The 27,956-nt window shown below is 42.7% G+C and overlaps 1 protein-coding gene across 7 annotated transcripts; it reads right to left on the bottom strand.

Annotated features, from left to right (window-relative positions):
• Positions 1–130: 130 nt before the first annotated feature.
• scaf1 (SR-related CTD-associated factor 1) lies at positions 131–23,189 on the bottom strand. 7 transcript variants are annotated; one of them, XM_077212810.1, is made up of 12 exons: positions 22,992–23,181; positions 22,550–22,633; positions 22,386–22,439; positions 22,096–22,224; positions 21,870–21,946; positions 6,422–6,522; positions 4,015–6,333; positions 2,662–3,918; positions 2,474–2,556; positions 1,600–1,899; positions 1,291–1,419; positions 131–1,206 (listed from the first exon to the last, which is right to left on the bottom strand). In XM_077212810.1, the coding sequence occupies exons 3-12, from the start codon at positions 22,437–22,439 to the stop codon at positions 1,048–1,050; spliced, it is 4,608 nt and encodes a 1,535-aa protein (XP_077068925.1). In that variant the 5' UTR covers positions 22,550–22,633; positions 22,992–23,181; the 3' UTR covers positions 131–1,047. The 7 variants fall into 7 exon arrangements, with proteins under 7 accessions (XP_077068925.1, XP_077068928.1, XP_077068924.1 ...); XM_077212813.1 differs by having other exon boundaries at positions 22,096–22,240; positions 22,992–23,173; XM_077212809.1 differs by lacking the exon at positions 22,550–22,633 and having other exon boundaries at positions 22,992–23,189.
• Positions 23,190–27,956: the final 4,767 nt, after the last annotated feature.

The following is a 27,956-nucleotide window of genomic DNA, read 5'->3' as shown; positions in this document are numbered from 1 at the left end:
GTTTTTAGAAAACTCATCAGACATACGAGTATACCTAAAATTGGAGGAAATAGACAAGCCACTCATGATGTCAAAGAAATGGAAGATTTAAAATGTTTTGTTTGAGTAAGAAAAGAGCCAGATGCCTTCATTTGGAAGTAAGGGCACAAGTTTATCGCTCATGTGACCTTCAAAATCACTACAGGTTTCTTCAGTACAAATAAAATCCAAAACACATGCATTTATCTCAACCATTCATTTACACACTGTAGGTACCTCTTCCAACGACTGTCTTCTGCCAACTCAATTATATTATGTTAAACTTTGACTGGGGAAAATAAATTCTCTAGCTAAGTGAAGTTTTGTCAGAATACGTTTAAATTTCAGTTGTCAACAAACATTATCAAACATCATTCTGTTCCATCCATATACACATTCACTATTCTATGAGAGATGGAACCGATGGTACATATCCTCCATTCCAGAGCTATCTCAAAACTTGAATGAGTGTCATGTGTGTTAAGTAGCACCTAAACAAAAGAATGCTCTTTGACACAGTGGGAAAAAAAACAGGCTGTACTCGCAATGCTAGCAATAAAAGAAAATTCGAAGGGGTAAAGATAAAGTTCTTTTCTCAATTGTGTCATTCATTCTATCCCACTCAAAACCTCAATAGTAATAAATGTGTAGGCTAGCTGACTTTAAAATGTGCACTCTTCTCAGAAAGGGGGAGCCCGAAGTATAACACCTATGTAGTGTACTTAAAGTATGTACAGGTTGAACATTGCGCCATCTTTGTCTCTCCCGCGTGTATGCTTTAGAATGCTTTAAGTATACTTTTTATCTTACCACATTTCTATATTCATACATATTTATAGCAAGACAAGAAGAAGAGACAGGAAGGAGGCTGGAGTACTCAAGTTTACATGATGTCAACACATAGGGGGAACAGAAAAATATAACAAACGACTTTCACTCGATAGCCATGGTGGGCTCAAACACGTGCAGGGGAGGAGATTTTGCAAACTTGTTCGACCAGATGGAGAGAAATAAACAGTCTCTGTCCATTCATGTTGAGGAATGCATTGAGGCAGACTCCCTGTCCTCTTTTTCCTCCTCGTCCATCTTGCGACCGTGCTTTCTAAAATACTTGTACCTCTGGACATAAAGCTTGACCAGGTTATTCACTTTAACTGGGTTGATCTCACCTGTTCGGCTGTGACAAATCTGTGAGGTAAAGACAGATTTAGTCATACCGATACACTCTTTCTAGATATTTATTAGAAGCTATTATCTTGAAGCTATATTTACCTTGTGCACAGCTTTCCTTAAGATATCCTTGTATTCGTCTTTATTGATGTCTTTGCGCTGGTAGTAAGGCTTGATGGCCAATTTGACTTCCTCTACTGCCCTCTCCTGGGTGTGCAGCTTCTTCAGATACTAAGCAAAGGTAAGTGATTAAGAATTACATTGTTATAGGGGTTGTTATAGATGGAATAACACTGTCCATACTGCAATTACTTAAAATATTGTGATTGCAATTTGAATTGCAGCATGACAAACATTACAAACATATCCCTAATTAAAGAAAATATATAAACGTACAGAAAGCATTGATACCTTGTCAGGGTCTTTGCTTTCATTGTCCCAGCCCATTTCACTGGCTCCTGTTATTCCCGCTGGCAATGGAGGCGGCGGAGTCTGAGCACAGCCTCCTCCCATTGAGACTCCAGGGTGCAAGTGTGAAGGTGGCGTTTTGGTACAGCCAACCAATGGAACAGAGCTGTGGAGAATAAACTGTGCAGGATTGGGTCCTGGGGGTGGAGCATGTGACGGAGGTGGAGGAACTTGTGATGATATAGATGAGGATGATGAAGGAGGGTGTGGCTGTGACTGGTTCTGATTGGCCTGAGAGAGAATCTGTGTACAGAAAAATACAATTTTAATACACTATCAAGTTAAAGTTAGGTAATTAATTGAACTTCACAATCAATAGTGACTGAAACTATCAATTAACTAGACTTAAGGAATTTGGTAGAACATTGTACATTGAGAAGGAAACCATAACCCACATAACAACATATATAGTAATAAAGGCCAGGTCACGTTAAACTTTGAGCATGCAAAATTTCTTCAGACACTGCAACGGATGTCACACTCTGTGACGCCTTTTTTTTTTAACATAAAGGTGATTATAAATCCAAACTGTAAAAATGTACAATCTACTCCACTTTTATGCAACACTGCAATCCCAGCAAGTTTTAAAGTTTGCTTTCTTTTAATTGAGCTATGAGGTCACTCTGTGATGTATCAAACTTCGTCACATGCCTTCTCATGATACAAATTTGCACATTAGACTTCACCGAACTTGAAATCTGAAATGCAAAACTTATTTGCATGAGCTTGTGTTTCCAGTTTCCCAAATTTGTTAGAATGGAAGTTAATGGAAAGAAACGGGTAGTGTGAGCACCCTTTTAGAATATCATAGATTTACCTGACTTGTGGCCTGGATGAACTCTTGTGCTTTGGCTCTGTTGGCTATATTGGCCTCCTCCATTTTGAAGAGGAGAGCTGTCACTAAAGAGGAATATAACAGTAGAAAATTATGACTTCTAATCAAACTAAAAATTAAAAATGCATGTCAACAAGGAATTACTTAAAAATCATGCATTAAACACTCACATGCTAAAACACCTCCAGCAGTGCAGTCCACTCCAGTTTGTAGACTCCAGGGTAAAGCCGGAGCTGATGGGGGTGGGGGCGGAGGTGGTGGTTGCTTGTTTACTGAAGAGGAGGACACTGAAGAAGAGGAGGAGGAAGAAGGGTCATTTGCCAGAGGAGCATTGGAATGAGAGATGGAGACAGACACCGAAGCTGTCGAAGTGGAGCATGGTGGTGATGCCTTCGGATCATCTGGTAGGAGAGGTTTAACACTGGAAGTGGACTGGGATATGGTATCGCCCCTGATCTGTGATGATAGCAGACTGGGAGGGCTGGCAGGGGACTTTGAAGGTGTGAGAGATGAGGCTTTGGACTGACCAGGGCCCTCCTCCAAAAGGAATGAAGGTTCTGGTGTCTTGCAGCTACTATCAACAGTTTGAGAGTCCGGGGATGACTCTCTAGTATCTCGAGACGGAGGCAAAGATAACGGGGATGTGTGCGGTGGGGAGGAGGATGGAGGAAGGATACTTGCTGACGAGGAAGTGGAGGATGATGAAGAGGATGAGGGAGTGGGACCAGGAAGAGCTGAAGGAGGACTAGATGGCTTGGATCCAACCCCAACCAACGTCTGCATTTCTGATGATACCCCTGCCCAACCACCACCAACCGTGCTACAATTACTGTTAGCGCCTTTAGAATCACTTCCATCCACAGTTTGCTCTTTCTCTCTGAGCTTTTTTCCAGGCCTCCTCCTACGTTTTGCTGCCAATGAAGAAGTAGGGGAAGAGGCAGATGAGGATGTGGATGTAGCAGAGCTTGGCTTGGCTTTCTTCAACTTCAGTCCACTCGAATTTGTTGACAACGGAGGCCCAAGGATGTTGCGTTGCTTCCCAGTTTTGCTTGGGTCTTTGCCTCTACCTGGAAGTGGCAGTGTCTCTGAGCAGGGCTTAAGGAACGGTGACCGGCTCTCATTGTCCCGGCGGAACACCACAGCAATAGACCCACCAACAACTGAGGGCCCTGAAGCTCCACTTACAACACCAGAAGGTCCAAGAAGGTCGAGGCCCAACTTCCCAGAGTTCCCAGTGGTGCTGCTAACACCCTCACGAACCAAGACAGACACTTTAGACTGGAGCTTACCCTTTCTGCTACTGCCACTGAGCTTTTTGGCCCTGCCAGAACGCCCGACATCCTTCTTCCCAACTTTTTCCTTACCGGTTTTCCGTCCTCGTTTAGTAGTGGATGAGAATGGTGTGGGCTGAAGGGAGGTGGTGTTGCCTGAGGATGCAGAAAGAGGTGGAGAGAGAGATGACAAAAGTTTTTTACTTTTGGCTTTTAATCTATGAGAAGATAAGGTGGTGGATTCAGACTGACCTTCTGTCTTGCCAGGTCTGGATTTCTTCTTCAAATGATGTCGGCTTGCTTTGTTTGCTCCAGATTTAATTTTGGGACTGGGTAGAGGGGGCTCAGGAGGAGGAGGTAGTGGCGAGTCCTCTAGTGAAGGGTAGTCTGAATCCAGTGCTTCCCCATCCAAAGAGAGCATGTCTACCTCAGGACGGTCAGAGAGACGGTCTGATTCATATCCATGATAACGAGGCGGCGTTAGGGAGGTGGGTTGGGACCGGCTTCTGTGATCCTCGTCCTTTCTCTCCTCATCATCTGATCGTCTCCTTCGTTTCTTCTTCCTCTTATGATGTTTGTCAGAGCTCACAGAACGGCTGTTGGAGCGCCGTTGGCTAGAGAGTGGTGAACTTGGGACTGTGGTGGTCGTTGTAGTGGTGGTAACAGTGATGGTACGTTTGATCGCGAAAAGATCAGAGCCATTGAGATCCTGAATTGATGGGGGTACAACAGGCCTGCTATCTCTTCTCCTGTCCCTGTCTCGATCTCCAATCATTTCTTTCTCTCTGCCCCTCTTTTTATTGCCTCTCTCTCTGCTGCTTGACCTCCTGTTATCCTCATTCCTATCTCTCCTTCGTCCATCTCTTCTTCTGGAGTCTCTGTCCCGCTCTCTATCCCTGTCGTCTCGCCACCGGTCCCTTTCCCTGTCTCTTCCATGGTTTCTTTCTCGCTCCCTCTCTCTTTCTTTTTCTCGGTCTCTATCTTTGTGTCGGTCCTCCGATGGGCTGGACCAAGATCTGCGACTGTGTGATTGTCGGGAGGCATTCTGGGAGTGTGAGCGGGAAGAATGTTCTGGGGTGCTCCTGCGTCTCTTTTTCCTCTTGCGACTTCCGCTTCGGCTACTTCTCCCTCTATCCTTGCCTTTGTTCTCTTTTTCACTTTTTTTTTCATGGTCCATCTCTTTGCTTTCTCCTTTCCCTTCGCCTGCCTCCTTTCCCTCTTTCCTTTTTTTCCTTTTTTCCTTTTCTCCTCTTCCCTCTTTCCGCTTGCGTCTATCCCTGTCCTTTGAACTCTTGGAGGATTTGCGACTCCTCCCTTTATCAGTGGATAGAGGTGGAGAATTGGGAAAGGAAGGAGAGGGCAAAGGCAAAACAGGGACAGGTGGAGGTGATATAGATGCAGAAGAAGGGCATGATCTGAATCTTTCTTTTCGCCTACTCGTCAGTTTACGTCTCAGATCTCCAACACCCACAGAAGCCACTGGTTCCCTCTCCCATTCTTCATCAGCACGGACAGACACAAACCCATCACCTTCTAAGACCCGTAAGATCCTCTCTGGTTTTGGGACCCCCCCTTGAAGGTAAGAGGGACTGCTTGAGGATGGAAGTAACACCTCTCTCCTTCTCTCAATCACTCGTTCTCTTCCTCTTTCACTGGCCCCCACTATCTCTCCTTCTTCTATCTCAGAGTGCTCAGAGTCTGTACCCCGTTCTCTTAGATTTTTTCCATGTTCCCTCATTCGGTCTTTGATAGATCGCTTGCTGTTAAGTTCTAAAGGTACATTATTGAACATCAAAGACAGAGCATCAATTTCTGTTGAATCTGGAGGCCCCCCTTCTGTGCCAGCAGGCGCTCCCATTTCTAAGGCTCTTTCAGCTTTTGACACATTCCCTTCGATATTAATGCTGCTTACTCCCTCATTCCCCTCATCTACACATCTTTTCTCCTCCTCTGTTTCAGAGGCTGGAGAACCTGTCGGTTCAAAAGGGTCATACTTATCAACTTCTTCCTCCTCATCATCATCAGTGGACGCCCGGTCTCTCTCCCCCTCACCCTCTGTTGGGTGAAAGGGATCATATATGTCATTTTCTAAACTTTCACTCTGTCCATCATTGTATGGATGTGTGAATGATGAAGATGCATGGAGTGAAGGATTAGAAGAAGAAGGTGGCATAGCCATTGATGATGGCATCAAAGAGGACGAAGTGGATGACACAAAGTCTCCAGTTCCTTTGCTGGCTCTGCTGTCTCCAGCATGGCCTCTGTCTTCATCCTCACGGTACTTTGTACTCATTCCACCAGGAGATGACGATGAGGGGGAGGAGGAGGGGGAAGAGGGAGCAGATGAAGGAGATGATGGTGAGTTGGAGGGAGATGAGGGCAGAGGGCTTTTGGCCATCTCTATGACCCTCTCAGAGTTTTTGAGGGAACAGGGCAGTTGCATTTGTCCCAAGGCTTGAATTACACTTGAGCAGAATCCAGGAAAAGAGCCTGAAGACAAAGAACTGTCTATAGAGACTCTCTTTTTCCTTAAAGATGCTGGAAAGAGAAAATGTCCTTTCAAGAAAGATCCTACAGAAGAAAGAAAATAAAGAAATTAGTAACTTGATCACACATTTCCATTTACATGATCATAAACAAAACACGGACTTGAACCTACCTGGTTTCTGGTAACCAAGGTTTGGGGTAACAGATGTCAACAAAGCAAGAGATGTGCCATCCTCTATGTTCACCTCTGCTGTTAGCTCCACATCCAAGTCACTAAAGGAGAAGAAAACAAAACTATTATATTATAATTACCTTAATTCAAGATGATTCATAGTTTTTGAATCACATTGTTAAATACAAAACAGGCCCCAACAATACGTGTTAATTTTAAGTGTCAAAGCAAAGTACAAATTTTCAAACAGTAAGATTACAATAAATTTGGAGCAAATAACATTTTATATGTAACATTTTTTATGCATTTTGCATCAATAGCTTTAACAGCTATAATGTAATTAGAGGAGACCTGACAGGCATAAAACTAGGGATGAACATTTTTCAAAAATATTGTATTAGAATATTTGGGCTCAAAAAAAGTTTAATGGCGCCAATTTTAATCAGTACGTTTTTGTCCCCATTTCTGAATAAGATTATGATTAGGCTATATACATAACAAGCTTAAATTATAAACAATGTGTACAAAAAATGTACAGAACAAAAAGAAAGCTCATGCAGCATGAATGAAAACACACTAATAAATCACATTGTGCCAATTATCGTACAGAACTAACATATACACTTGAGTCGGCATTTAAAGTTTCCAACATGACATGTTGATCACTTTGATCAAAGTAATTCCAAACTTCGCTGTACCTAGAGGCAGATCAATTTGTTTCCATGCTCCATAGCGCCTCCCAGAGCATTTAGATATAACTTTGAGCTTTAGTTTGCATGCTTATGCTGGGACCACACCACAAGTTCCCTTTCGAGAGGTCTCTCCTATTGCGTAAGTAGCTTACGCTATGGGAAAACTCCTTTTCTCGAGAATATTGAAGTCTTTATGTAAAACGCATTGCAGCTGCACAGCTGACAGCAATGAACGAAGGCAGCTCGGTCATTGGCTGTGCTGCGGCAACTTGCTCGAACCAATGACGGGGCGACTCTGAATGCGCGACCAATGAGCGCGCTTCGCGCCCGCGCGCGTCAGAGCCCGCCAAGATGGGCGTGGCCAAGAGCTATATATTGGGCGCCCCGTCATGAGAGTTCTTTAGATTTAATCTCCTTCAGCGAACACCTTCTTCGCTGGATCCTCCGGATTATTGAAGCTTCGCCGTCGAAAAGCATACCAGCGGGATTTGCTACGAGGACGTCGGCACCTTCAGCCGCCTTCTAACGCGATCCTACTGAGCCATCCGGCGTACTGCTCACGCAAGTATTTACATCTGTTCGCTCTGCGACACTTGTAAAAGAGCAAATTTTCCAAGGCGTTGTTTCAAATGCCTTCCTGCGCGTCGTGCAGAGACCTTCTCCTGGACGGGGATCGTCACATCATCTGCGCTCGCTGCCTGGGCCGGGACCACGCAGAAGCTGCTTTGACCAAGGGCGGATGCCCCGAATGTGACGACCTGGGTCTCTCCGCACTGCGGGCTCGCCTCGCCGCTTTCGCCGTGAGCGAGCCCATCGCCGCCATCCCTCTGTTCGAGCCGCGCACTAAGAAAAAGCGCCGCTCACAGAGGCTTCCTGAACCTGAGCTCAGTGACGTCACGCCGAGCCAGTCTCCGCGTGCTTCACCGCCGCTCTTGCCTTCCCCACCGCCGGTTCAGTTCACCCAGCCGGACCCACACCCCTCTAACAGAGCGGTGGGCCTTGTGACTTTCGGCGCGTCCGAGGACGACGGGGGAATGGATGACAGCTTGTCAATCGACGCTGCATCGGACGACTGGCCGGGCTCCACTCTCGACCCCGCCCCGTCGACGCTAGCTAGCGCGAGCGGGGGCTCCACCATGGATAGCGAGATTATCCGCGTTCTCTCTAAGGCCGTGGAAGACCTCGGGCTCGATTGGTCTTCTCCCGAAGAACCAACCCGGAGCCGACTGGATGAGTGGTTTCTGCAGGGGCGCCAGCAGGCCCCTCGGCAAAGGCCTTCTCCCTTCTTCCCGGAAGTTCACGACGAACTCACCAAGTCGTGGAAAGCCCCCCACTCTGCGCGCCTAAAGCCTTCTTTTTCTTCCTCGCTCTCCTCTGTGGACGGCGCGAAGGAAAGAGGCTACGAGGGAACACCGCCCCTCGAGGAGGCCGTGGCCAATCATCTCTGCCCGCCCTCCACCACCGGATGGAAAGCCAAAGCTTCCCACCCCTCGAAGCCCTGCCGCACTACTTCAGCTCTCGCCGGTCGCGCCTACGCCGCCGCCGGCCAAGCTGCATCAGCGCTTCACTCTATGGCGGTACTTCAAGTGTTCCAAGCCAAGCTTCTCCGCTCTATGGACGAGTCTGGCCCCGAACCCGAAGCCTTTAAGGACCTACGCAGCGCGACTGACATAGCCCTGCGAGCCACGAAGGCCACCGCCCAGTCTATCGGCCGTGCCATGGCTAATTTGACTGTTCTCGAGCGCCATCTGTGGTTGACTCTGACTGAGATGAAGGACGCGGATAAGGCGCCATTTCTCGACGCGCCTATCTCCACCAGCGGGCTGTTTGGACCGGCGGTTAAGGGTTTCGCCGAACGCTTCACTGAGGCCCAGAATGCTTCACAAGCTATGCGGCATTTCCTGCCCAAGCGCTCCAGCTCATCGCAGAGCAGACAGAGGCCGCCGCAGCCGCAGCGGGCTAGAACAGCCCCCACCGCCTCTCAGCCCGCGCCTCAGGCTGACGCTCGACGCCGCTCGCGCTCTCACAACCGCAAGCCGCCTTCTGAGCGACGGGGTCCTCGGCCCAAGATTGTGCTGAACCCCGAGCCTCGAAAGCCGTCCTAGCCACAAGAATGAAAAGAGAGAGTGCGTGTCTCGCAAAAGCCGGACCACTCTCTCTGCAAAAGCTCAAGCATTACCCAGTCCCCTTACAGGCGGCTGGATATGTTCATACAGCAGTCAATGGGCCAGTCACAGAGCTCGCTCACCTGCAAACAAACGCCGTTTTTACGGCGACGCACAGAAAACACAAAAAGAGTCTTTTTCTGCCTGTGTCACTAAGGGTTCACATGTCCACAAGGTGTGCATTCCCAGATACTGTCAAAACAGTGCCAAATTCATTCCCAGCTCAAGCTGCGCACCCCATGAATGTAGATCACGTGCCTACGGTCATGTACGCACCACTACACACAAGCACTGTTCACACAGTTATAAATTCATCCCCAGTAAAAGCGGGAAACATTATAAAAGTGACGCGTGTGCCTACCACTGTTTATGCACCCCCACTTATAAACACTGTCCTTACAGTGTCAAACACAACCCCAGCCCAGGCTGCGAGTTTTACAGACACAGCGCGCGCTGCTGTAATCACACACGCGCCCATTCACTCAGCTGCTCAGCACGCGCCCGCGCCTCTGAGAGCTATGAGCTCAGGCGATTCGCTGGCCGGGTCCCTGCGTCACAGCGGCCCGCCCCTAGCCTGTATTCAGCCCATATCTGTACACGCAGCGGCATGGGAAAATATTCCAGATATGCCGAAATGGGTATTGAATATAGTAAAGCACGGATACTCGCTCCAGTTCGCTCGCAGACCACCACGTTTTACGACTGTGGTCGAGACGAAAGTGAGAAAAGAGTGCTCACATGTTCTACGCACCGAGGTGCGCAAACTAATAGAAAAGGGCGCTGTGGAAACTGTTCCCCCCTCTCTGAGCGAGGCAGGTTTTTACAGCCGCTATTTTCTCGTCCCGAAAAATGATGGCGGTCTCCGCCCCATCCTAGATCTCAGACACCTGAACAAAGCACTAATGATTCGCTCGTTCAGAATGTTAACAACCAAGCATATCCTCGCGCAAGTACGCCCAGGAGATTGGTTTCTCTCAGTGGATCTGAAAGATGCTTACTTTCACATTCCAATAGCGCCTCATCACAGGCCGTTTCTGAGATTCGCTTTCGAGGGACAGTCGTACCAGTACACAGTACTTCCGTTCGGCCTGTCCCTGGCTCCCCGTACATTCACGAAATGTATGGATGCAGCACTTTCCCCCCTAAGGCGAAGGGGAGTGCGAATACTGAATTATCTCGACGATTGGCTGATTCTAGCACAATCAGAGAGTCAGTTAATAACACACAGATCTTGGATTATCAGCCATTTAGAATGCCTGGGTCTAAGAATCAATTTTGCAAAAAGCATACTATCTCCCAGCCAGAGGATTTTTTTCCTGGGAATAGTTCTAGACTCGATGCAAATGACAGCGCGTCTCTCATCAGAGCGCGCGCTCACCATCCGGCGCCTTGCAACATCATTCAGGGCGGGCGCGCTCGCCCCCGTCAAGCGGTTTCAGAGGATGCTCGGTCTCATGGCCTCAGCATCGGCCGTACTCCAGCTAGGATTGTTGCATATGCGCCCTCTCCAACGCTGGCTCAAGAGCCGCGTCCCTACTCACGCGTGGCGTTCGGGCCACCTTTTAATCAGAGCGAACCACGGCTGTATAAAAGCCCTGACGCACTGGAAAGCCGCCGACTGGTACCAGTCAGGCGTGAGTCTGGGTGTGAACACAAGGAGAAAGATGATAACGACAGATGCCTCCAAAATAGGTTGGGGGGCCCTTTACGAGGGCAGGCCTGTCTCCGGCTTTTGGTCAAACCCGGAGAAGCGCCTACACATAAACTGTCTGGAAATGAAAGCGGTCGCTTTGGCTCTCAGAGCCCTGCTCCCACAGCTGAGAAACGAACACGTCTTGGTCCGAACGGACAACATGACGGTAGTATCGTACATAAATCGCCAGGGTGGACTCAGGTCGAGCTCCATGCATTCAATGGCCAGGAGACTCATTTTATGGTCCCAGCACAACTTGCGCTCGCTGAGAGCAGCGCATGTGCCAGGTGCCCTGAACCAGGGGGCGGACATGCTATCCAGAGACAAAATTCTCCCAGGAGAATGGGCTCTCAACCCGCTGACGATTCACTGGTTATGGAAAACCTTTGGCAAAGCGGAGATCGACCTCTTCGCCTCCAAGGAGAACGCGCACTGCCCTCTTTTCTTCACGAAAAGCATGGATGCGCTCGCCCAGAGCTGGCCGAGCCGTCCCTTATATGCCTTTCCCCCGATCGCGATGCTACCGCAGGTCATCAGTCGGGTCAGAGAGGAGAAAGACGCAGTGCTGCTGATAGCCCCACTCTGGAAGAACCAAACATGGTTTCCAGATCTGATGCAAATGCAATCTGCACCACGGCCGATTCCACTGAGGCCAGACCTCCTCAGTCAGGCCAACGGGATGATATTTCATCCCCGCCCCGATCTGTGGGCCCTTCATGCATGGCCCCTCAAGGGGTTCCCAGGAACCTCACGAGCGGAGCACTAAAAACCATCGCTGAGGCGCGGGCGCCCTCCACGAGACGCTTATATGCCCAGAAATGGAAAGTGTTCAGTGTCTGGTGTAATGCCAAGGGCCTGAACCCTGAAACATGCGAGATTACGAACGTACTCGCTTTTCTACAAGGGCTTCTGGAGGCGGGCCGCGCCCCCTCCACGCTCAAAGTATATGTGGCGGCCATCACAGCATCACACGACCCTGTAATGGAACGTCCATTGGGAAGAAACGACCTAATTATTCGTTTCCTAAGGGGCGCTAGGAGGATGAACCCTTCACGCCCCCCCTCAGTGCCGATCTGGGACCTAGCTACTGTCCTAGACGCTCTTAAAGGGCCTCCGTTCGAACCACTCCGAACCGTGCACCTTAAACAGCTCTCGCTCAAGACTGCGCTCTTGCTGGCACTCGCCTCGGTCAAGAGAGTGGGCGACCTGCACGCGCTTTCGACAAGCGCTGCCTGCCTAGAATTCGGACCTAACGACTGCAGGGTCGTCCTTAGACCGAAACATGGGTATATTCCTAAAGTGCTCACCACTCCCTTCAGAGCACAGGTTATCTCCCTAACTGCGCTATCGTCCCCAGCAGACGAACACGACGCTAATCTACTCTGCCCCGTTAGGGCTCTCAGAGTGTATTTGGAGCGTTCTGCCCTATTCAGACAGACAGAACAACTGTTTGTATGCTTTGGCGGCCGTACGAAAGGTTCCGCCGTTTCAAAGCAGAGAATCTCTCACTGGATAGTTGAAGCTATAGCGCTGGCTTATGAAGCTAAGGGACTTCAATGCCCCTGGGGAGTCAAAGCACACTCCACCAGGAGTGTGGCTTCTTCCTGGGCATGGTCGAGCGGGATACCGATCGAGGATATTTGTGCGGCGGCAGGCTGGGCCTCACCGTCCACATTTATCAGGTTCTACAACCTACAGGTCCCGACACTGCATTCCAATGTACTATCAGCATGATGCTAGTTGAACTACGAGTTCGTATCTAGATTATGTATGTGCTTGTGTCACACTGAGCGCCTTCTAGCCGCTCTGTATTCTTTCCCACATATAAAGCTCGCCTCTGCCGGCTAGTTGGATGATAACTTTGCTTTTTTAGCTCAGGCACCTGCCTCTGGCTATCATAAGGCGAAGTTCAGCACGCACGGCATTTTGCATGGTGTTCCCATAGCGTAAGCTACTTACGCAATAGGAGAGACCTCTCGAAAGGGAACGACTCGGTTACTAACGTAACCTCGGTTCCCTGAGAGGAGGGAACGAGTATTGCGTAAGCTGCCGTGCTTGTGCTTGGTTAGTTCGCTTCAGTCGTTTTAACCTAAAGAACTCTCATGACGGGGCGCCCAATATATAGCTCTTGGCCACGCCCATCTTGGCGGGCTCTGACGCGCGCGGGCGCGAAGCGCGCTCATTGGTCGCGCATTCAGAGTCGCCCCGTCATTGGTTCGAGCAAGTTGCCGCAGCACAGCCAATGACCGAGCTGCCTTCGTTCATTGCTGTCAGCTGTGCAGCTGCAATGCGTTTTACATAAAGACTTCAATATTCTCGAGAAAAGGAGTTTTCCCATAGCGTAAGCTACTTACGCAATACTCGTTCCCTCCTCTCAGGGAACCGAGGTTACGTTAGTAACCGAGTCGATATTCGGGCCGATTTCTCCCCTTCCGACAATCCTAAATGAAGTCCCCATTATCTTGATGGTTCAACAGATTATTTTATCAGATTTTCCTGTGGTGTGAGGTGTGTTAAGAGTGACCGAACCTGCTCAGAAGAAGGTCGGAGCCGCCTCGATAGCGAATTGTAAATATTCAATCTGTTGATTGTCAGGTGGAACGAAAAGATACCCAAATCAGAAAGCGAGCTGACAGAAGACGGAAGCATAACAACCGCAGTCATGGCGCAGCACAGAGTGAAATGGATATGGACATCAGAGTTGGAGGATCGGCTTGTCGATTTGTGTCAATGTTCTGTCAAAAGCATTCCAAACACTATCATAGCAATTTCTTCCTGCCTATCGTCCAAAATGTTTATTCTGAAGTCTCGAGAGATTTTGTGAGATTTCCCGTGTTAACAGTTGGGAGTCTGGTTGAAAATCTGGTCAGTTTTGCCGTAGGAGCAAAACTGTTAAATCTAGGAGTTTGCGGTCTCTCACATTTTGAAAATCTTATACGATTTTAAATATATTTTAGTGTGGCCCCAGCATAAGGATTTTTCATGTATTTATGATTCACAGTATTTATGGCCAGCAAAGCAACATTTGGTGAAATTTGGATAGTATTTTATTTAATTTTTCAAAATAATTATTGAAGGTTGAATATTTGACTATTTGTGTGCACCCCTACGTAAACTTATAAAAATGACTAACCAATTTCCTCAATTTTTAAGATGGCATGTCAAGTTAAAAAGTAGTCTGAAGTAAAAAAAGCATCTTGAGATCACAGAACTCCACTGGCCAAATTTAATAAGTGACAATCAAATCAACTGACCCGAAGTTCATAAATGATTAAAAACGAAATCATCTGATCAGTCTCCAATACAATGGCAATATGCACCAACAATTAAACAATGAAATACAGTGGAGCAATTAAAGAGATATAATGGCAAGTTTTTTGACTGAATTTTTAATTATCTGATATCATTTGACATGCAGATAAATTTCTCTTAATCTCAGCACAGTCAACAAAATTTGACAAAATGTGTACTGCGTTTTGCCTTAATAGGCCAGAACCCTCCAAATACAACAGGGTCATTCCATGTCAACTCAACTGTAGAAAGACAAACATTAATAGTGATGAAAGCCAAAATATGAAATGTCACAGACATATATTTACTGAGTGATCCATTATTTTGTAGAGGGGGTAAAAATTAAAATTGAGAGATTTAGAGGGGTGTAAAAATTACTTTAGAAAGACGACAGCATCATTATTTTACTTTTACTAAGAGATTGTTAGGTCTATTAGTAAAATCTTTTGACTTTAACAATATTGTTTCATTATATGCCATAGGTGTATTTTTGCCTTAAATTTGCATGCCTGTAACTCAGTATTAATTTTATTTTAATATCCTTTAAGATTGTGGTTCTTGACAAACATTTCTTTTCGTATCTTAATTTTAAAAGCCCCGGTGGATCAATCCCAGAGATATGGACATGTTAATGTGGCATCATGAGTAAATTGTACACATTTTCAGTGGTCAAAAACCAAATATGGGTCACTTTGCATAAAGCTGATACTTTTTTCTTTTAAAGAGGAATATCCGAAAAAAGAAAAGAAAAAAAAAACTACAATGCATCTAATTTTTCAGCTCAATTGCACAGAACATACCTGTCTGAGTGCCATAAAAATTATTTTACCAAAGTTGTCATGCCTGTAACTCAAAATATTCAAGATATCTTAATATCCTTTTAGATTCTCATTCTTAAAACTTTTCTTTTGGGATCTTCATTTCCAAGGTCCTATATAGTTGAGTCACATAGATATGAGGATCTCAATGCAGCTCTATATTCAAATTGTTAATTTTACTCATTTTAAATGGCCAAGAACCAAATGTAGGTAACTTTTTAAACAGCTGATATTTATTGTGTTAAATGTTAACCTTCACGAGGAAGCCCACTCACTTAAGTGTTCCTTGTTTAAATTAGCACAAAGTTACAGTTAGATATAATGTAATTACCTTAGATAGGGATGCACCGATCCACATTTTTTCACTTACGATCCGATCCCGATACCTGAATTTGGATATCGGCCGATACCGAGACTATTCCGATACCAGAGCTGTGTTTGCTTTAATATTATTGTTATCATTATTTTTTTATTTATATGATGCTGAAATAAACTCCTCTCTACAGGCAAGTATGATATGTACGTATATATATGCATGTATGTCACAATATATGTATGTATATATATATATGTATATATGTATATATATGTATATTAGAGGTGGGCATAGATTAATTTTTTTAATCTAGATTAATCTCACTGGAATCTTGGAATTAATCTAGATTAATCTTGATTAAAATGGCTCATTTGAATTCTGCCGAAGGCATTCAGAATATGTGTGCTACCCAAATAATGTCTAAAATTAAGTCTTTGAGAATAGTTTGCCTAGCGTAGGGATGTGAATTTCTGCAAAAAATGCCATTCGACAATAGAGGAGCAAAAGTCGAATATCGTTCAAAGAAAATTATAAAATAAAATAAATAAATAAAACGCACAATTACAATGACAGAAAGGGAGGCCAATTTCATCTTTAGCGATTTGTCATCAAACAAACTGTTTATTAATTGAACAAGTAACATGTTTTCGTCGTTTTTTTTTAAACATAGTAACTTAGTCTAATTGGAAGAAGAAAAAAACAATAAGCACGATGTAGCTACAGTCCTTTTTTCGCATCGCCAAACCAGATGCTAGTTAGATCAAAAAATAATGTCATATGTCATAATGATTTTATGTGAACCTGCCTTTACAGGCAAAAGCCTCATCCTTTTTAAACAAACTAGTTTCAATCAATGTAAACTATTCGTGTGACTATGCCCCTGCGCAATACACACACATTACCGCGGGATGGCGGGTGTTCATTTCATAAACTGTACACAATGGTAGCTTATTTATTTTGTAGCCTATAAATTAATGTATATGTCCAAAGGATAATGTCATACTTTTTAGTAGTGCTATCGTGGCGTAATAATCTGTTTGGTTGTAAAATGTATTACCTGAATGAAATGAAATCGAATGTATCGTCATGTGGAATCATTAATTCACAGACAGCTTACGAAGATGTTCAACTAATAAAGATCTTCATCGCTGGCAAAAAATATGATGCATTTGCAGATTTGCTTTCACTAGACTAAACTGTAGCTCTTGGTGTTCTTAAATCTTCCTGTTACGACTCCGTGTCGAGTGTGATTGAACGCGCTTCAGTGATTCAGTGCGTGAGGAACTGAACAGAACTGATTCGCGAACCGATTTAGACAGATCTGCCAACTTGTTTGATGAAGTCTTTGAACAGAATCGACCCAAAAGAGTGATTCATTTGTAAATTGAGCATCGCTCATGCCCATAAAATACAGCGCGCTTGGAATAAACTCATTTAACAACATGTAAAGTAACGAGAGGAACGATCGCCCAACGTAACATGTAAAAGTATACTTGTGTCCCTGACAGGAAAATACCCTGCTGCGCAATTTGCGCGAAAATATAACGATATTCGAAAAAGCTATTTTATGATCCCAACCCAACTTTGAGAATAGATTAACGGCGATATTTTTTTTATCGCACGATAAGATTCTCACGTTAAGGCAGCACGTTAACGCCGATAACGGCCCCCCACTAATATATATATATATATATATTAAACAATAGACAAACAAAAGATAGACAATTAAACAAAGATACACATTATACAGGCCTACACAGTGCTTTAAATTACAGGAAGGTCTACTAACATTACTATTCATGTATGGTCTAAAAATAATTATAATAAAGTAATCAAAAGTAAAATAGCACTGCAAAGTTTTTCATAGATAGATTTATGCTTATTAAAGCTAAAGTTATTCATTCAAGAGCTGTGAGTGATTTTCTCTTTGCCTTTTGTTGTTTGATTTGCAGTAATGGCGCAATCGTCAGCATGTTTATTAGACTGCTTCCCCTTTAAGAACGAGTCTACTGATGCACCATATTTACTCCAAACTATTTCCATAACTACATCCATTTTAGACAAACTGTTTAAGTGAATCTCCAAGCCGGTCATTTGTACATATTTTTGTGTACATTTGATCGTTTAGACGCGCACATGAAGCCCAAAGTATAATTTGCTTGTCTCGTTGCCCTCTGTTTCGGAGCGCGCGGCGCATTGGGAACAGCATCTCTTGCGCAGATTTTTGTGCTTTTAATAGCTCTTTTTATTATTAAAAGCGTCCCGCAATTTAGCAACAGTAGAGACTGCATTTCACAACAATCACCGATCGTGCTGATTCTGTCTTAAAGTTTGAGTTTTAAGGAGAAATGACAGCGTAGGCAACTGCTGCGATGGGAAGGAAGTTGCGCTAGACAGAATGCGGCTATAGTTTTTAATGGTTTTACCTCAATATATTCTATAATCTTTGGAAGCCGAAATCTAAAATAAAATCAGACTAATATAACAGCTCTAAAGTGTAACCATATAGGCTACGTTTGAATGTTTAGTTCTGTCCTCTGTTGTCAGTCATTAAGCAGGGCTGTCATGTTGTGCGCACTGTGGCTCCGCGTGAGAGATCTCTCTCTCTCTCTTCTGGACTGCGAATAGCAAAAATGCATCACAGACCATTGGTTTAATTAATACGGCTTTGCAAACATTGCATTTTGCTGTCTTGCTCTGCTGCGGTGTTTCCAGTGTGAAGTATTCCACCATAGGATTTCCACACAGCGAACATGTTGGCAGCTCAATGCTATCCTGCTAGGTGGCTGAAAAAATCCATTCCACAGTTTGCAGACAACTAGCAGACTAGCCGACGGGAATCACTTTTGGAGTCATTTCAGCAGACAACATTAAAGCCCAGACATGGCTAATGGATATCGGATATATCCGCAGGTTGGATCGGGAAAATCCGATACGTGAATTACGCTGGTATCGGTCCCGCTTCAAATTTTGTCACCTGTCTTACTCTCAAAATCTTATAGAGACCGTAATTTGTTAATGTGTGTCAGGAGTTATGAATATGAAAACTGTAATATTTATTCAATTTTTACCCAAAATGCACCGATGTAATCATTATGAGCACTGGATACTCTGATGTACTGTGTTTTCAATTCATACTGGCAGCCTGAGGGCGCCCTATGCACATTTAGTCCACAAATGGCACACGTGATGAAGAGGCATATCAAGGCATATCATCCAAGAACTCCCGAACATAAACAAAGCTTCCAGAGATACTATAACATGCAGATAGACACCTTTGAAGACAATAAACATACGATTGATGATGATGTATGATTTATCTATGTTCTTCATGCCATGTCAGGTATTTTCATAATAGATTATATTTATAATGCAATGCTAATTAATTGACATGGCCTTAATCATTGTGAAAAAAGACAGAAAATATATTATTTTGTAGTATTCTGTCTTTTTTTAAAATCAGAAGTCACATTAGATCACAGAAGGTTATTTAAAACTAGTGGTGGGCCGTTATCGGCGTTAACGTGCTGCGTTAACGTGAGAATCTTATCGTGCGATTAAAAAAATATCGCCGTTAATCTATTCTCAAAGTTGGGTTGGGATCATAAAATAGCTTTTTCGAATATCGTTACATTTTCGCGCAAATTGCGCAGCAGGGTATTTTCCTGTCAGGGACACAAGTATACTTTTACATGTTACGTTGGGCGATCGTTCCTCTCGTTACTTTACATGTTGTTAAATGAGTTTATTCCAAGCGCGCTGTATTTTATGGGCATGAGCGATGCTCAATTTACAAATGAATCACTCTTTTGGGTCGATTCTGTTCAAAGACTTCATCAAACAAGTTGGCAGATCTGTCTAAATCGGTTCGCGAATCAGTTCTGTTCAGTTCCTCACGCACTGAATCACTGAAGCGCGTTCAATCACACTCGACACGGAGTCGTAACAGGAAGATTTAAGAACACCAAGAGCTACAGTTTAGTCTAGTGAAAGCAAATCTGCAAATGCATCATATTTTTTGCCAGCGATGAAGATCTTTATTAGTTGAACATCTTCGTAAGCTGTCTGTGAATTAATGATTCCACATGACGATACATTCGATTTCATTTCATTCAGGTAATACATTTTACAACCAAACAGATTATTACGCCACGATAGCACTACTAAAAAGTATGACATTATCCGTTGGACATATACATTAATTTATAGGCTACAAAATAAATAAGCTACCATTGTGTACAGTTTATGAAATGAACACCCGCCATCCCGCGGTAATGTGTGTGTATTGCGCAGGGGTATAGTCACACGAATAGTTTACATTGATTGAAACTAGTTTGTTTAAAAAGGATGAGGCTTTTGCCTGTAAAGGCAGGTTCACATAAAATCATTATGACATATGACATTATTTTTTGATCTAACTAGCATCTGGTTTGCGATGCGAAAAAAGGACTGTAGCTACATCGTGCTTATTGTTTTTTTCTTCTTCCAATTAGACTAAGTTACTATGTTTAAAAAAAAACGACGAAAACATGTTACTTGTTCAATTAATAAACAGTTTGTTTGATGACAAATCACTAAAGATGAAATTGGCCTCCCTTTCTGTCATTGTAATTGTGCGTTTTATTTATTTATTTTATTTTATAATTTTCTTTGAACGATATTCGACTTTTGCTCCTCTATTGTCAAATCTCATTTTTGGCAGAAATTTACATCCCTACGCTAGGCAAACTATTCTCAAAGACTTAATTTTAGACATTATTTGGGTAGCACACATATTCTGAATGCCTTCGGCAGAATTCAAATGAGCCATTTTAATCTAGATTAATCTATATTAATTCCAAGATTCCAGTGAGATTAATCTAGATTAAAAAAATTAATCTATGCCCACCTCTATTTAAAACACTTGAAAACGAACTCTCTGCTCCTCACCACGGCGCGTCTCAGGCGCTGCGGTTATCACTCCGCCCAAGGAGCAGTGCTTCGCCTTCTGAGAATATAGTTCCCAGTATTTATAGGGTTAAAAGAGGTCTGTGTCTCATATGACCTTGTTATTTGTACACTCTGTGACTATACAAATCACAACATGTAAATAGGAAAATGTTTGCGTTATTTTGTCACTTATTGGGATTAGTATGCTAGCTGTAGCCATTTACATCCAGTCTTTGTGCTAAGCTAGGCTAGCGGTAGGTGCGTCAGACAGAGTTACGGGACGCACGGAGATGAAAAAGGTATGTATATGGACTTATCTAACTCTGGGGATACGGTGAATAAGCTAAAGTCCAAAAAAGTCGGCGTGTTCCTTTCAAATGAAGATACAAAAAGAAGTTCGTTAAGAACCAGAATCTAAAAGGATATTAAGATATAGGCCTATTTAATACTTCTTGAGTTACAGGCATGCAAAATTTGAGGCAAAAAACAACAGAAGTGCATTTTACCATTTTTGAATTGTCACCATTGGCATGTAATGAAACAAAGGATGGCTAAATTCAACAGATTTTATCAACAGACCTACCAATCTCTACGTAAAAATAAAATAATGATCCTGCCGTCTTTCTAAAGTCATTTTACCCCCCTGTAATTTAGCTCCAAATCTCATGTGTCATTTTTTACCGCCCTCCACAAAATAGTGGATTACTCAGTAAATGTACATCCACAACATTTAGGCTTTCATTACTATTTATGTTTGTCTTTCTACAGAAAAAATATTAACAAAATAAAATATTTTAGCTGAGGAAGTTTACAAAATGTGGTTGATTTGACATGGATTGACCCAATAAAACAAGCCTTTATAAAAATCAACACATTACTGACACAGCACTCACACACCTCTAATTTAAGCATTTACAAAAATGATCATTTAAGTAGCAAATAAAGTCATATTTTTGGATATGACATCAATAGCTAGGCTGGTCCCACCAGACTCTCGTACATTTCATTTGTACATAGAGTCTGGCACCACTCCATTGACAAGCGTTAACTTCCTTGTAGGCGGGTACTCTATTGAAGTCTAAAACTATTGGATCTGCCCAGAGTTACTCTGGCTCTGCCCTAACCAATCGCTAACGTTTGGTCGTGACGCATGTCATGTCGAACCCCGTGGGGAGGAGGGCCACAACATCATGGCCACCAACAAAACTAAGCAAAGATTGCTCCGGCTTTAACTTCTTGATATTCGGCAGCGTTGCCACAACGAACTGAATGGCTTCACTTGCATCTTTCTCCGCTGCCATTACTGAACTACAACTCAAAATAACACACAACATCAACGTCATCGATCTCAGTCACTCCCTGTGTTTGCTGATTGGCCCGGTAAAAAAATAACCAAAGAAAACCAAAGACTACAGCACAATCCCATACGTAGTACTGAAGGAAAATTTAAATTGAGCGGAAGTACGTAGGAAGCCAGAAGCAGGCTAATCAATAGCTACTATCAAGCTCAATTTTGAATTTAGTGTACTTAATTAAGCACTTACCAGTCTAGGTACTGAGGTTGTGTGCTGATCTGAGGCACAAGAAATACAGGCTCAGAGGAAGAAACAACAGCAGCCCCCTACAAGAGTGTAACACAAATTAAACGGTTAAAGTGTCAACTCAGGTCACCGGTTTCAAACTGGGTAAATTACAGACAGACAAAGCATTTAACAAGACAGAGCCTAATAACTTACAATTATGCAAATAGCGTAAATTATTTTACTTTACCAGTTCACTAGGCTCATCCTCCGAGGTCTCTCGGTTTCCCTGGAAACACCTTAAGCCAACTGTCCTTCTGTCTGCTTTAGACTCTTTAGACACTTCCTCCTCTTCATCGGGACATTGTTCAGTCTGTGACTACAAGTACAAGAGACTGAAGACATTCAGTGTTTTCAGCAGAGAGAGCTGTGCATACTAAATCTTCATCTCATCGTCTACACTGTATATGACCACGGTGACTGTCCAACCTGCACCTGCACCAACAAGGACAGTTTCATATCACTTTATGTGACACTTACCTTGCCTGGCACAACTTCTACTTCATCCTTTTCAGCCTGTCCATCTGTTCCCATCTACACATAGCAGACAACACACATCACACAACACTATTGTTATGAATAGACTAGATCTGAAACCTCAGCTCTGAGCAATCATAAAGCTGCACCCGTTATGATAATCATACCTGAGGGATGTGTTAAAACTACTTCTGCATTTAATCTGTCTTTAACTAGAAGACCACTCAGGGGAACTTGATCACTCGAGTAACCTGATGAGAAAGCATGATTTGTATTGACACTCAACACTGCGGCTTCAATTCTTGACCCAGTGACAGCACTGATCGTGTACAGTGGATGAAACTGATTTCAGATGATGCTACAGACGATGCTATCTATTACGTGTGCTCCACTGCAGTGCTTGCCTACCTATTTCCTCACTTGTTAACTGTCATGAGAAAACCGCCAATACTCATGTTGGATACATTTAGTATTACTAGCTGACTTTCTTATCAAGTCTTCATTTTAAGCAACCTTCTCACATAAGATGCAATAATTTATTGCCTACACTTTGTCGTATACAGGGGTTAGCTGGCTGGCTAAGTTAGACAAGCTAATAGAGCCGTTTACCTTCATAGTGCAGAGATGAGCCGGCTGGTGAATCCCAAAGCTAAAAACACTCTGAAACCACCCACAGTGTTGTTTTTAACTTTAAAACGACATGTAGAGGCACGAAACATTTTTCTTTTAAAAACACAATAAGAGGCCCATCCCATCCGATTCCGCCATTTTGCTTCACCTTCTGTGAAACTGGCGGCATGGGCTTATGGGAAATGATGTTTTTCATCAACGGCTATTACTTCTGTCTGTGGCGATGACGCAAATCGAAGGCGAATTGAAACAAATGTCTCTGTGATGAAAGCGATATATTCTAGAACACAGAAAATCTAGAAAATAATTTTAGGTTCAAACCCATATGACCCTTGCCATGCTTTTACTGTTTGACCTACAATAATACAATAATTAATGCAATTAATTGCCTGAATAATTTGTATTGTGCAGTATTGTACTATTTGAGCCAACGACAGAAACGTTTAGATTTTTAAAGCTGCAGTCCGTAACTTTTTTGGGTTAAAAATTATCCAAAATAATAATAATAATAATAAACATAACCAGCCAGTGTTCAAAAATATCTTCTTGCCTTAGCTCGATTCAAAACGGTTAGCTATTGTAATAATGATTTTAATTCCAGTGGCTGGTGGATTTCCGCGGTAAATTTGAGCATGTCTTTGCGTCATTACGTCACATCTGTACACATAAAGAAGGTGTTTCGGCTAGTGGGCTATATTGCGTGAGGATGTTGGAGGTGGAAATTTTTAGGCTTTTTTCACAGCACTTTAAATAATTAAAATCATGGCGGATCCATAAAGGTTCAAACCACAATCACCAGTGACAACTAGAGATTCAACAGTTGTAAAACCCAAAATAATTCGGACTTCGGAGTGGTAAAAAGAGCCTGCAACCGGGCCTACGCGAAAACAAGGATAAACATCGGCAGGGCTTTTGAAAGGTGGCGTGAACTTGAAGGGGTTCAAAACGGACGCAGAGACGGCTTTACTCTGCTGGACAGGTAATAATTTTCAATAGTTCAATCGTGTAACAGTAGCACACGTGATCGCTTAATTCACACAGTTACGGAGTTTCCTTTGTTGTGGCTTTTTTAGTTTTGCTATTATGGTAAATATGAATTATTTTGTGCTAGCTATGAGAGGGAGCAATTCACCTCTACTCCAAGAAAACCAAATCCGCCTTCTCCGTTGTCAAGCTGAATCAGATCGGTAAAGTGAACATTTTCCTGTCGAAAGATGTTATGCTTTTTTCCCCCTTCGTTGATCAGAACAAAAGTGGATGTTACTTGTTCAGATGACATTTTCCGGTGAAAATTATTATGTTGGTCATACTGTACTTCCAAAAAGTAGAATGTGTGATTCTGAATGGCAGTATCCACACCGGCGCGGCGACTGACAGACGCGCAGTCTCCTCAAAACATTGTGTTCATCCGCGCTGTTTCATGCCGACAACTCACGTAAAGTTTATAATTCCGCGAAAAACTGCAATTACAGATTTCGAACAGAGATGGCGACAAAGAGGAAAAGCTACGGACTGCAGCTTTAATATTTGCAAACTTGTGAAACATTTCAAGTGATCCTTCATTCACTGCTGTACCATCCATATAACGTAGGTCAACCACATCCTGCAGACAGACAGTACTCAAATAATGAAAAGTTCCTGTCATTACTTAGGTGAAGTGTACATGCATCAGATTCTCTATATGTTACAGTAATTCTCTAGGTCATAATAGTCACAGTAGAAATGGCAGCACTGCTCTACAATGCAATGTAGATTCTGGCAGTGTCTCTCTCTCCACTCTGAGCAGTCACTGCAGTCTGCCGCAAGAAGGGGGCGCTGTTCCTCAACATGATGCCTGTTGAAAGACAGACAGACAGTGTTAAATGATTCAAAAGCAGTCTACACAGACATGCTTAGCATGCGTACTAGTGTTAAATTAGAAAAAAAACTAAATTATTAAAATAGACATATGTTCTACGACAACACATATAGACAGAAAGTGTGACCTGAATGAATTTCCAATGGAAGTAATATTATGGTTGCAAGAGATTCATAATACTGTCACAAAAATCGTAGGCCCCTACACCTGAAAGGTTGCCTTTTTATTTTTACAAGGGTATTCTAATGGTTTAATAATATCCTATATCAGAATTCTTTCCTATTAATTTTAACTGTAGGCTATTTGCGACTTAAAGGGATGGTTTACCCAAAAATGAGCATTATGTCATCATTTACTCATGTCTTGCCATTCCAAACCTATTTGACTTTTTTTCTTCTGTGGAACATAAAGAAGATATTTTGAGAAATGTATCAGTGTTTTTATACAATGGAAGTCAATGTGCACTAAAACTTTCCAAAACCTTTACCAAAACCTTTTTTCTTTGGTGTTCCACAGAATATATAGAATAAACAATATCTTACTGTAAAGTTGACTGGCTTAATTGATCACCCACACATCTAAAAAAAAAACGTCAACACATCTAAAAGTGTAAATGTACACAGAAATGCATGTGTAGCAAAACATACGGAAATTATGTTCTCTGATATGCCTGCCTCAGAAGAGACCCTTTTCACCACAGACAAGCAGCAGCGCTTCCACAAGCTAAATCCCGCACAGCTTTCGGTTCCCGAGCGCACCACTGTGGGTCACCAGAGAGCCGACACACAACGACAACAGGAGCCATTCAGATCTGTGCATTCTCCTTCTGAGGAAACTTAAAGTAACACTATGTAGTTTTTCAACCTTCATAATATATTTCCAAGACCCTTGTGATGGTACATCGACTTACAATAGGTTTTAACTGTCACTGTCCCGCTAGCGGGACAAATAATTTACTTCAATATATTACTATTAAATCCTAATTTAATCATGACAAACTATATATCGTTGGAAAGGTCTAAGACTTCTAAATAGATATTTTAGCGCTGTTTTTTATTACAAATTATGTAGGACCAGTAATATATGAATTTATGACAAGAGTGCGCCTCAAACAATCTTCGTCATTACAGGAGTTTCTGACCTTTGTCACAAAAAGTCGACGCACACACTTTTAATAATTGAAACCCTGGTTTTTAATGCTAAAAGTTCATAATAAAACATAATCTAGTATTTGTCAATAAAAAATGATAAAATAATATTTTAAAAAGTAAAGTAAAAAGTCCTCTAAAAAGTATAATATATAATATTATATATAATTTATTATTATTATTATTACATCATATTTTAGAAGTTATTGTAAATTAGGTATCATTTGAAAGCTTACTAACTCAGAATTCATTCTGTGAAAACCGTTTTGAAATTGGACGTTGCCTTACTATGGAAACGGTATTTTTTTATTAGGCTCCTCCCCTTTTGAGCATCATCTTTCATAATTTATTATCAAAACCTTTTCTAATCTTGACAAAACACATATTGTCAGAGAGGTCTGAGTCTCAAGGTTTCATATTTAGTGACAGAAGTGATATTTGGATAGATATTTATGAATTTGTTACAGCAGAATGCATACAATTAAATTCAATGGAATTCAATGGCACCCGGTGGCTATTTTTGGTATAACGCCTAAACAAAATCTCATGGGAACTTCAATTTTTGTGATATCAACTTTAAATTTGGAACACAACTTGGTTAGATGTATAGCTTTCATTTTATAGAAATTTTATAGTAAAAAATATTTTGTAAAATATTTATTTTATATTAAAAAATATTAATAAAGTATATTTGATTTACTGTAAATTTAAACCGCCATAACTTTTTCATACTTTAATTTTTTGAAGTGCTTTCACTTCAGTAATAATCTATCTGCTGATTGTTTTCTTTAAAACAAGACCAAACTTAGGTCTATATTCCAAGCATTCTTCTAGCATTCTTGAATTACAACCATTTAAGTTTGTATAGTGCATTTTAATGTCCCTTATCAAAAGGGGGGGGGGGGGGATAGTTAAGGGGTATCATCACACGTCTACCATAGCGTGACGTGGTCTGTATCGCTTTTTTCCTGGCACTATGTAACTTTGGGTTTCGGGTAGTAACCGGAGCACAAAAAGAACTACAAAATTCGACTGCTTTACGGCATACATAGTTTTTCTTCGTTGGTGATGTCTTTCATAAAATCATGCATCATACTCTACCTTGTCTGTGGCCATTGTTGATTCCAAAGCCGGTTCTGGATAAACAGCGAGCGTGTGCGTGCGACAGTAGGCTGCGGTATAGGCTAAATTATTTCACGACAGCGGTAACGGACAATTCCGCTTCCAACCTGTAGGGCGACCGCAGAGGAAAAGTTCCTTGGTGTTGCTTTAACAGATTACGAAACTAAATTAAAAATAAACTATTTCTGTCTGGCCAGGTTGATTGTGTCCTATCAAGAATGAATGTGTTTCCCCAGCCCACCAGTACTGGTGTTATTTTCTCTCTCTCCGTTTTTGTCTCTCTGTTGTCTCTAATGTAGGATACCTACTTTTATGAGGGTCCAGTGAGCTGTATCTGAACAACTAGCCTCAATTAGTCACTTTCAATCAGTACAAATAATTAACTCATCAGTTTACCCCAGTCATCCCAGCCTTTCTCTTTCTGAAACCCACTTTGTTTAATTACCCCTATTAAGCTTTATATAAACCTGTACTGCTTTCATTCCCCTCTCTCTTTTTTCTCTCTCCAACCCTGTCTTTTTCTTACTGTTGTCTGAATGCCAGCATAGCTGCTCAAGCTTTTTCTTCTCCCTATTGTCTGGCCCTATTGGCTTTCTCACTAATTAGCGCTGCTGTTCTGAGGATAACTATTGCAATAAATTGTATTATTAACAAAGAAAGGAGATCCAAAACAGCAAACCTTTGTCAAAAGATGTGTTGCAAATGCACAATTATGGAGGCAGAAATAGATTTATGAGCAGTGTTGTGAATGAGTGAGAGAGGATGGGTCAGGGTGGGGGATTAGTTTAGGAAAACTCAAAGGTAAATCTGAGGCCT

The sequence above is a fragment of the Siphateles boraxobius genome, unplaced genomic scaffold (assembly GCF_051911475.1).
Source record: "Siphateles boraxobius isolate OS27281-9 unplaced genomic scaffold, OSU_SipBor_1 66, whole genome shotgun sequence".
Lineage (NCBI taxonomy): Eukaryota > Metazoa > Chordata > Actinopteri > Cypriniformes > Leuciscidae > Siphateles > Siphateles boraxobius.
This window is presented reverse-complemented; position numbering and strand designations above follow the sequence as displayed.

What these genes read in the sequence shown, in the direction of transcription:
- scaf1 (XM_077212807.1), bottom strand. An exon ending in TAGAAGTTGTGCCAGGCAAG is followed by an intron (nt 22,225 to 22,385) that starts GTAAGTGTCACA and finishes TTGTACTTGTAG; the next exon opens with TCACAGACTGAACAATGTCC. An exon ending in CCTTGGTTACCAGAAACCAG is followed by an intron (nt 6,334 to 6,421) that starts GTAGGTTCAAGT and finishes TTTCTTCTGTAG; the next exon opens with GATCTTTCTTGAAAGGACAT.